This window comes from Thalassophryne amazonica, chromosome 15 (genome assembly GCF_902500255.1).
Source record: "Thalassophryne amazonica chromosome 15, fThaAma1.1, whole genome shotgun sequence".
NCBI classification, from domain to species: domain Eukaryota; kingdom Metazoa; phylum Chordata; class Actinopteri; order Batrachoidiformes; family Batrachoididae; genus Thalassophryne; species Thalassophryne amazonica.
The window spans coordinates 56,246,528-56,257,886 of record NC_047117.1 but is presented as its reverse complement, the minus strand read 5'-3'; the positions used below and the strand labels follow the sequence as shown (position 1 = coordinate 56,257,886).

Sequence of the window (11,359 nt, the reverse complement as noted above, 5' to 3'; positions counted from 1 at the left end):
ATATACACACATATATATATATACACACATATATATATATACACACATATATATATATATACACACACATATATATATATACACACACATATATATATATACACACATATATATATATACACACACATATATATATACACACACATATATATATACACACATATATATACTCAACAAAAATATAAACGCAACACTTTTGGTTTTGCTCCCATTTTGTATGAGATGAACTCAAAGATCTAAAACTTTTTCCACATACACAATATCACCATTTCCCTCAAATATTGTTCACAAACCAGTCGAAATCTGTGATAGTGAGCACTTCTCCTTTGCTGAGATAATCCATCCCACCTCACAGGTGTGCCATACCAAGATGCTGATTAGACACCATGATTAGTGCACAGGTGTGCCTTAGACTGCCCACAATAAAAGGCCACTCTGAAAGGTGCAGTTTTGTTTTATTGGGGGGGGATACCAGTCAGTATCTGGTGTGACCACCATTTGCCTCATGCAGTGCAACACATCTCCTACGCATCATCCGTGAAGAGAACACCTCACCAACGTGCCAAACGGCAGCGAATGTGAGCATTTGCCCACTCAAATCGGTTACGACGACGAACTGGAGTCAGGTCGAGACCCCGATGAGGACGGCGAGCATGCAGATGAGCTTCTCTGAGACGGTTTCTGACAGTTTCTGCAGAAATTCTTTGGTTATGCAAACCGATTGTTCCAGCAACTGTCCGAGTGACTGGTCTCAGACGATCTTGGAGGTGAACATGCTGGATGTGGAGGTCCTGGGCTGGTGTGGTTACACGTGGTCTGCGGTTGTGAGGCTGGTTGGATGTAGTGCCAAATTCTCTGAAACGCCTTTGGAGACGGCTTATGGTAGAGAAATGAACATTCAATACACGAGCAACAGCTCTGGTTGACATTCCTGCTGTCAGCATGCCAATTGCACGCTCCCTCAAATCTTGCGACATCTGTGGCATTGTGCTGTGTGATAAAACTGCATCTTTCAGAGTGGCCTTTTATTGTGGACAGTCTAAGGCACACTTGTGCACTAATCATGGTGTCTAATCAGCATCTTGATATGGCACACCTGTGAGGTGGGATGGATTATCTCAGCAAAGGAGAAGTGCTCACTATCACAGATTTCGACTGGTTTGTGAACAATATTTGAGGGAAATGGTGATATTGTATATGTGGAAAAAGTTTTAGATCTTTGAGTTCATCGCATACAAAATGGGAGCAAAACCAAAAGTGTTGCGTTTATATTTTTGTTGAGTGTATATATATACACACACATATATATATATACACACACATATACATATATATATATATACATATATATATATATATATACATATACATACACACACACACACACACACACGTGCGTGAATAAAAGCAATAAAGCAATTCAATTATAAGAGAAGTTTTCTGCCTTCTTGTGTTACCTCAGTACCCTCTTCTTGGAAAAATTTGGTGTTTATCTTCTTACTGATGATCTGTGTGCGAATATAATCTTTGATAGCAATGCACAGGCGCATTTGTTCCAAGATAAACTCCACCTTTTCCTTTTTCTCCATAGAGCCATATGTCTCCACCTGCAAAGTAAAATTTATTTTAACTGTCGTTCCACTGAGCAACTTTAATTTGTGCCCCCCTATGTACACGCAAATGTAAATCAAAGACTTTGAATAAAAACAGACAAGAAAAGGGGGCAAAATATCTGGACAGGTTTGGTGCAATGCAGTGCAAGCCTCATTAATACCATTTCACATCTAGATTCAGCACATTTCCGTGTCTGCTGAAGCTGGAACATCTGTTTAAGCTTACTGCAAAAAACAAAACAACAACAAAAACCCCACACACAAAATAGAACAGGCCCTCACAGGGACTGAGAGCAACGCTTGCCAGCTCCACATTAGCAAGTGAATTGTTCTATCTGACTAGCCCTCATGGCCCTTCTCTTGTCTGATGAAGCAAGTTAATTTTCAGGCCTGTTTAGAATGAAATGTGGTCAAAAATCAAAGTATTTCAGTGATGCTCGTGGGGCTTTTTTTTTTTTTGCTTGATCAATTTAGGATCAATGAAAACCAATTCACTAAATCTGTGTTCATTTATTGCACATACTACTACCACTACTTATAATGAATACAGCCCTGTGACAGACTGGCATCCTGTCCATGGTGTACCCTGCCTCATGCCCTATGACTGCTGAGATAACCACCCCGTTGACCCTTAGTTGCCGCAAGTGGGTAGAGAAGATGGATGGATGAATTAATAAATATTACTCTGAGTGTCCTAGTTTTACTACTACAATTCTGTGCTTGGTGGAATTGAGTAAAGTCAAGTCTGGGAGCATGTACTGGTGTCACGCTTCGCTGCATCAACATCACCACGGAACCACCTCGGGTCCTGATTGGCAACAAATCATGCACAATGGCTTGATTTTGATGTGCTTGTGATGTGTTCTGAGCAACTGCAATATCAAGAAAAATGCAAGTATCGGGACTCTGTATCAGCAAATACTCAATACGACATACATTTTCTCTCTCCACACACACAGGTTGATTACATAGTGTAGTACATACAATGACGCATGGCACCAGCGTGTGCTTTCAGACCTGACTTTTTATATCTTTCAACAAGATCCTCTTCATTTGTGTCTATTTAATATACAACAAATGCTTTCATCAGGATTTACTGCAGGGTGGGTTTGATTGCACTTCTCTCAGCGTCTGGTCAAGGAGTGGAATGAATTCTCTGAAGAAGTCATATCTGCAGAGAAACTCAATACCTTCAAAGCCAGACAGGACAGACATGGGAGAACCCACCCAATCTGCTTTGACTATAAACAGGCATGCACATAACTGGTACTCATGGTGCCTGTGCATGCTAATACTAAATGATGCGCAGCAGAAAACACGAGAAGTGCTTCATAAGAGGAAAGCAATTGACAGATTGTAGGAAAAGTGTTTCCCTCTTCTGTGCATTAATGATTTTTTGCACATATAAGCATGATGAGTACCAGTTATGTGCACACCTGACTATAAAGCCAGAAATGATGTGTATTGAGAGTTTGCAGGCTGGCATCAAATTGCAAAATATCATGGACCAGGTTAGTGTAAACATCTAAAAAATTCCTGAAAGGGAGGGAATAGAAACATTGTCTTACCTGCAGTTCCTGGAGGATGGAAGCTGCCTCTTTGACATCTCCACTCTGCTCCTTGATACCGGCTAAGGTCTTTGTTAACCTGGCACGTTCAATCTCAACATAAATCTGTCATATGGAGAAATGTTCACATGACAGTGACAAAGCTGAAAGAAAATATATAACGACAAATCTGTCATTTTAAATTTGGTGACAATGACTCCCTCTGAATTTGAAATAGACAATTCTGCATGGAAAGGCAAACAATTAGCAACCAAAATGTTAACCAAAATTAAAAAGACTTTTCACAAAGCTTTTAACAGTTTAAGTGTCACATAATTAAATTTCAGGGTGATATTTTTAAAGATCGTCATGTGTTCAATTACTGTATTCTCCAGGCTATTAGTCACATTTATTTTGAAAACATATTTCACAAGAATTCATCAAAACTTTTTTTTTTTTAAACAATCTGGGAAGACCTTTCAGTCACATACTAGCCTAAAGAACAGAAGTTAAATATCCTTAATGTTGTGTTTCTTTTTCCACTGTCCTGAAAATAGTGAACTGTGATTTTTGTGTACCCCTACACCCCTATTATTTGATAGGTAAGTCGCTTTGGAATATAAGCTTCAGAACTGTCTCCAAGTGGATGCGCCTGCTTGACAATAAAAGCATGTGGCTGTGGAGTACATCAGGAAATTTACACAAACAGCTCAGAAAGGCGACATGATCAGTGCCTTCTGTCCTGCAGTCAGTGCAAGAAATCAGTATACAGACACATTACAGACCTTGCCAGCAGTCACGGTGCGTAGCGTGTCGATGAGTCTCAGCTTGATGGTCAGATCAGTCACAGCATCCACATACTTGTAACATTCTTGGACCATCTTGGCAACAGCCTGACAACAAAGAGTGTAGCAGTTAGATTTTACTTAAAAAAAAATAAGTCACGTACTGGTTTGAACTATGATTTCTACTGATTTGTACTTTCTAAAAATGTTTTAGTTTTTGTGATGTTAAACTTTAGAGAGCAAAACTGACCACACTGGAACACAGAACATCCTGAGAATTAAAAAAAACTTCAATAAGTTGTTTATCACAGGCAGGCTATACATAGGTAATACGAGTGATACGAGGAATTGGCGCAGAGCCCTTGACTTCTTCTCAATGAATTCTGGTCTGAGTCACAGATGAATTCTGTCTCCTATTATGTCTGAAAAGTGCATGAACTGGGTGTTGGGCAGGGTTACAGATACCAGTGACTTGGATGTCTTTGTCATTGAGGAAGGGTTCACTGACTCTGTGGTTGATGCTGTAATTTTTGTGGACTCAATGGATACCCTGATTGCAGAGAGCTGAAGTTTAAGTTTGTCATTTCCCAGGATCAAAACTAAGCCCTAAAATCAAACCAGGGGTGATGGTGATGGCATATCACACTGCACACCAGCTGCCACAACTGATCGCAGTTATTCAACACAATGCTTGTAATTCCAGTAGCAGTGCTGTGTTTCAAACATGTCCCTGAAGCAGCTCTCTGCCACGTGGTGATTATATGCAGTGTTAATATTTGACTTAAGGTACATCACATTCCACAAAACAGATTGAGACAGACAGAAGACACACAAATAGCATAATAAGTTCTGCCAATTTTCAGTTGGAGTCATGAGGTCCTTGAACAGAGGCATTTAACACAAAGTCAAAGGTATCACCATAGCCAAACAAATCAGAACTTGCAGTCACTCAGATGATGTATTCTACTGACCCCGTGAGTGTGAGCTGTAACATTATGGCCATGTGGTGCTTTTCTCTGGGCATGATCTAGCATGCAGTTGCCTTATTGTTGAGGGCTACAGTAACTGATAAAGGCAGAGGGGATGCTCTCGTCTCACCTCCAGCAAACACATGGCTACTTTTGTGAGGTGGAGATCTGCTAAATCAATACCACTAAATACGTTTGTGTAACTATTGTAAGGCTACATCATGTTGTGAAACAACTTACATAGTGAGTACTGTAACTTGCTGAATAGGTGGAAATATGCACAGACAAAAAGAACCATCAAGAGGAGGGGGACAAAAAGTCTAACCTGTTTGAGCTGACTCCTCCGTTTAGAAAGTAACATGATGTTTTCATTCAGGGCATTCCAGTCCTTGGCTTCATAACACATCTGGACCACAGCCACAAGGATTCTGGATGTAGATACCATGTCTGACGCCTGAACAAGGGATGAAGGCAATTACATTAATCACAGTAAGACAATAAGAAATCATTATCTGAACCTTTATGCTTTGGAAAATGGCACATGGTAATTTAAAAGACACACTATATCTAGAGATGAAGCAAGTAATCGTCTTCAAAGTTATTTTTTCCCATTGCAATCTGTAATTCAGTACGCATGCATCTGAAGTCAGCACTACAACACTTGGATTACACTTTGTTCCATACATACGATTTTGGCATCTCAGATGCACTAAGTCATATTTGGCTGCTCTGTAGACATCGGGAACACCTGTATTGAAGGTGGTGATCCATGCATTGAATCTAATACAATTCTCCTGGATTTCTTCATCAGTGCACTTACTCATATATGCATGAATGAGAGCAAGGGCTGAGGAATGCAAGGAGGAGAAGCAGTGACAGTGGATGAGCCAGCTGTTCAAAGCAAAGGAGAGTGTGGCAGAGACATAAGGGAAATGTGATAGAAGACCATTGGAAAGAGTGGGTGGGGAAGCTTACAACACAGTAGTGATATCAGCTGTGTAGTATGGCTTGGAGGCTACAGCGCTGACAAAAAAAAAAAAAAACAGCAGGTGGATTTTCTGTGGGACACAGACGGAATTAGGAATGAAAATGTCGGATAGACAGCACAGGTGAGAGAGGCTTGCTTGAGTTGGTTCAGGTATGTGTAGAGGAATGCAGACTACCTCAAGAGAAGGATACTGAGGATGGAGGTACAGTGGGGCAAAAAAATATTTAGTCAGCCCCTGATTATGCAAGTTCTCCTACTTAGAAAGATGAGAGAGGTTTGTAATTTTCAACATAGGTACACTTCAATTATGAGAGACAAATGAGAAAAAAAAATTCCAGAAAATCACATTGTAGGATTTTTAAAGAATTTATTTGTAAATTATGGAGGATGGTCAATAACAAAAGTTCAACTCAGTACTTTGTAACATAATCTTTGTTATCTTTGGGACTGACTAAATACTTTTTGGCCCACTGTACCTCTGTTTATGATATATGTAAAAGTTTAATTTTTGGTAGCAAATTAAAGCTTCTGGTCTCAAGAACAACTTTAGTCAGAGTGGACAATACTCATTTTGGGGCACATGGAGGCAAAGATAAGTATCAGAGTCTGATGCAAAGGGAATCCTGACAAGTAAATCTACCATAACTTTCAATGTTCTGGTCCAAATTGGAGATAAAGACATCAATAGATTTGAGTCACTGAATTAGAACCTAAAATACAAGTAATTTCATTCTAGAAGCCACAATTTTGATGGTTTGTTAAAAAAAAAAAAATCCAGTAAAAATCTAGATTTTAGCTCTCTCCCCTGGAAAAAGCCCAATATTTTAATAATTAAATTTTTTTTTCTTAAATATAGATACTTAAACTCCTCCACTGAGTAGGGGGGCAGAGCTCTCGATTTACCGATCGATCTACGTTCCGATCCTCACCTATGGTCATGAGATTTGGCTCATGGCCGAAAGAATGAAATCGCGAGTACAAGCGGCCGAGATGAGTTTCCTCCGCAGGGTGGATGGGCGCTCCCTTAGAGACAGGGTGAGGAGCTCGGTCACTCGGGAGGAGCTCGTGGTCGAGCCACTGCTCCTCCACGTCGAAAGGAGTCAGCTGAGGTGGCTCGGGCATCTTTTCCGGATGCCCCCAGGATGCCTCGCTGGAGAGGTGTTCCAGGCACGTCCCATCGGGAGGAGGCCCCGAGGAAGACCCAGGACACGCTGGAGGGACTACGTCTCTCGTCTGGCTTGGGAACACCTTGGGGTTCCCCCGGAGGAGCTGGGGGAGGTGTGTTTGGATCGGGAGGTCTGGGCGGCTTTGCTTGAGCTGCTGCCCCCGCGACCCGACTCCGGATAAAGCGGAAGAAAATGGATGGATGGATGGATGAAAATATAGATGTTTAATAGAACATTTGTCTCAGCTCCATGGATCTACACATCATAATGAACTTTTAAAGGATAAAACATTTAAAGCACTGATATGTGCAAGCATTTTAATTATTTTATAATCGACGGGATGGTCTTTCAGCTTGTGTCTTTAAATGTGATGACACTTCATTACATACTTCAGAGCCAAAATTACAAATTTCATGTTGTTATCTGCATGCAAGTATTGTATTTAAATTTGCCAATATAACAATATGTCTCAATCACCAAACTATCTATTTTGCTCAATTTATTTTGGAACATCCTTAAATAACTATAGGTGCATATTTTTAAACTTCCATTAAGTATAATTATATTTGAACATTGTTTACTCAGACTAAAATAGTTTCTGAGATCATAAGCTTCTATTTGGTACCAAAAAGCAAACTTTTGCATCAATATGAAATGACAGCTGGTTCAGACACTCTACTAAAAGGGCTTCCACCATTAAATACTTAAATAAATAAACTTAGACAGCTTATGATGACACAATCCAATGGTACATCATCTGTGATATACTGTAAAACTCACCTAAACTGTCACTGCATAAACTAGATATTCGCACTCACCGGACAAAAGCAAAAGTCCCAGTGTTTTTGCATGGTTTTCAATGTAATACAAGGTCTGTTAGAAAAGTATCCGACCTTTTTATTTTTTGCAAAAACCCGATGGATTTGAATCACGTGTGCTTGCATGAGCCAACCTTGAACCTTCGTGCGCAAGCGTGATTTTTTTCACGCCTGTCGGTTGCGTCATTTGCTTGTAAGCAGCATTTGTGTGAGGATGGGTGGAGTCTCTCGTCGTTTTTTTCTTTGCAAGGAAATGGCAGAACGACTGGAGCAGCGCGACTACATCAAATTTTGTCAGAAACTGGGCAACAGCCAGGTGGAAACCATTCAGATTATTCAGACGGCTTTCGGTGACGATCCTCTGGGCATCACACAGATTAAGGAGCGGTACAACTGGTTTAAAGACATCAGCACAGCAGTGGAGAGCACGCCGCGCTCCGGTCGGCCATCAACACGCTGAAATGACCGGATCATTCCAAAGTGAACGCTGTGGTGATGTGGGACCGTCGTGTGACTATCCGAGAAATTGTGGAAGAGTTGCACATCAGCACTTTTTCGGTTGAACACAAACTGAAAAGTTGGGCTCACCGGTATCAAAATGACAGTAAGCTGCGTAAGAAATAGAGCCAGCGAGAAGAAGCGCAGAGGCAACTGTCCAAGAATCCATGCTTCAGTTCCAGCTGGTCTAGTAGCTTTCAGGTTATTAAAATGTATAAATACACACACACACATATATTGTTTGTAGTTCTTGTGTTGCGCTCAGGATTTGTTTATTTAAATTTTGGGAAGTTATGTGATCCACACAGGTGTACATAATTAAAGTGGCCACCTTAGCGTGCTGGCTTTTTTTTTTTTTTTTTTTTTTTTTTTTTTTTTTTAAATCACAGAGAAACCTTTGGCTTGTTGTTTTCCTCCATTATTTTTTTTTTATCTTGCACTGGCTGCACATGAAGAACTGCTGCATTTAATGACTCTGTAACATAGGTGATCTGTGCAAGATTGTCTTTTTTAGAGTGTGTTTAAAAAGTCCATCAACTTCAAAGCAAGTCCTGCTGCTGCACTGCACTCAGCCCACAAAGACATAACCAGACAGTAGAAACGAGGACAAACATCACCACCTGCAGCAACAGGGTGATAATGGCATTCCCTCACATAACCACTGATAAAATAACTGTATGCCTCCAAAACCTGAAATAGTCCGGCGGCTAAAGGACAAATTTTAGGGGAATCATTCACTTTTATACAAAAGCGCCAAAACTTTATCAGAGGTACTTTATAGTGTCCTGAAGTATATAAGATCGGGAGACATTGAATCCATAAACGTCTACACTCTAAAAACTTGGGTTTAAGAGAATAACCATTTTCAGCCTTCTACAGCATATAATTCATGACAAACTCTTATCCAAATGTCTTTTTAAGTTCATAATATAAACTTGAAGGTTATGAAAAATGTATTAAGGATAAGTAGGGATGCTTCGAATGTACTTCAGTGTGCTTACACTCTAAATATTGTCTAACTCATTGTGAATATCAATATACCTATGCAATATAGCTGTTTGCGAGCACAGGGCAAAGGAAAGAGGCTACTCATGCACTCTAACATATTTACACTCTAAAATAACAACAGTGTTTTAACGGAAAGAAATGCTTTTTTATTAATGACAAGAAATCAATTTTGTTTTTATGGCCATAACCATTATTATTATTAACCATTATTATTGTTGTCATTATTATTTTATGTTACTGGTATTAAGACAATTATCACCATATTTTTTAACTGAAAACATTGTAAATACCTGGTTGGCAAACTTCCTAGATATGCACAAATGTTTCATGAATATTTTTAATGAACTACTCTCTACAGTTTTCATGCTAGGAAGATCACAGTGACCTAATTTTATGTCTCAGAGGTAGAGGCCTGTTAAAGATCCCTACAGGCCTGAAATGAGTCCTGTACCTCTTTCCATTTTGAAACATACCACCCTGCTAATGTATAAGGTTGTACGACGACGTATGACGCCGCACGATGGATGATACATGATCACATAAGCTCAGTATAGCTTTGCACTAGTTGCAGTAGCCATTCTCTACAGCTTAACAATGTCCAATCTTGATCAGTGGCCCCCTACATAATAACCATATGATCGTATTGTCATATGAATAGCAAAATATACACTGTATTATAACCATGCAAACAACCTTTTAAAAAAGCAGGATACAGGGCTAAAATCAAATGTCTCCTGCTTTGACATGACTTAATATAACCTAAAGAGTCCCTGGACAAAGTTTGGCGCTTTTGTAAAAAAATGAACAATTCTGTCCCTTAACTCCTGGACTAAAAGCCTTCATTGTCATTGTCTCCAATATTTTAATTTCTCATAACATCATTTTCGATCTTCAGCATCAAGAGCTGACAAGTAACCTGAAGTCATTTTCCCCTGCGTTTTCTCGCGCATCTGCTTGGAGTCTTTCTGCCAACCACTTTGTGCGCATGCGTGAGAATGTCGGACGTAAACAACAACAGCGTTTCTCTTTTAGAACCCACTTTCCCAGCTACAAAGAGCTTGAAGGTCAAAATGAACATAAAGGAAACCAATCAATGAATGACTGACCGTTCTGGTTTGCTTCTCCAGTGACAGCAAACTTTCCACAGCCTCCTGCAGCTTTCCCTCCTGCCACAGAAAAAAAAAGACATTAAACTTGAGTTAAATTGTTACATCTCCTCAGACTGTGGTCACGAGCAGGCATCTAAGGAGCCGTCAGTCACGCTAGCGAGCATAAGCACACAAACATCAAACTATAAAGTGCAGCTGAGCGTATGAAAACAGAGAGAATATTGCAAAAATATCAATATTTGCAAATAACCAAAGACATAAATATCAAGCATGGAATGTTTTGCGGGTAGCACGAGAAGTTAGCTCAGATGCTAACCATGACTCAGCCCCGCTCACTTACTTTAGCCATTTTCTCGCATTCCGGGAGACGCTGGTCTACAGTTGAACTGTAATCGATCTCCATTTTAACCATCCTTCCATCGGATCGTTCTGATCGGTCCTCAGACATGTTTGCTGTGTTCAGGAGTAAAGAAAGCACAGAAACACTTCTTTAGCAGTGAACTCAGTCAACATGAACCGACCGGAAAAGGAACCAATCAGAAGGAAGAGTCGATCAGCTGTCCTTGGCGCACGAAGGACCCACCGAGGACCCCGCAATAAAACAAACAATTATATAGTCTATGATAAATATACGAATGAATGAATATTTTTTCGAGCACTTAGAAAAAATGCACATCATCCCCGAGAGAAGCAAGAGCTAGTTAACATATTGAAATAATTTTAAGGCCCGGTCACACGGCACACGCAGATCGCTGAATGAAGGAAAAAAGTCCCCAAGTCACAAATCGTTGACAAAAAGTAGACGAATGAGCCGACACTTCTCCCATCACCGAAAAGCCTGCAAGTCCAGAGCACATAA

The 11,359-nt window shown here is 40.1% G+C and overlaps 1 protein-coding gene across 3 annotated transcripts in view; it reads right to left on the bottom strand.

The window, feature by feature from the left end:
* psmd12 (proteasome 26S subunit, non-ATPase 12) overlaps nt 1-11,041 on the bottom strand; it is a 41,508-nt gene extending 30,467 nt beyond the window's left edge. For 2 of the 3 annotated variants that reach the window (XM_034188106.1, XM_034188105.1), the window contains exons 1-6: nt 10,841-10,948; nt 10,498-10,557; nt 5,239-5,367; nt 3,946-4,053; nt 3,182-3,286; nt 1,458-1,607 (exon numbers count right to left, since the gene is read on the bottom strand). In XM_034188106.1, coding sequence (XP_034043997.1) covers nt 1,458-1,607; nt 3,182-3,286; nt 3,946-4,053; nt 5,239-5,367; nt 10,498-10,557; nt 10,841-10,948 — 660 coding nt within the window. Of the gene's footprint in view, nt 1-1,457; nt 1,613-3,181; nt 3,287-3,945; nt 4,054-5,238; nt 5,368-10,497; nt 10,558-10,840 lie in introns of all 3 variants that reach the window. The other variant, XM_034188108.1, reaches the window with a different exon arrangement.
* Nucleotides 11,042-11,359: the final 318 nt, after the last annotated feature.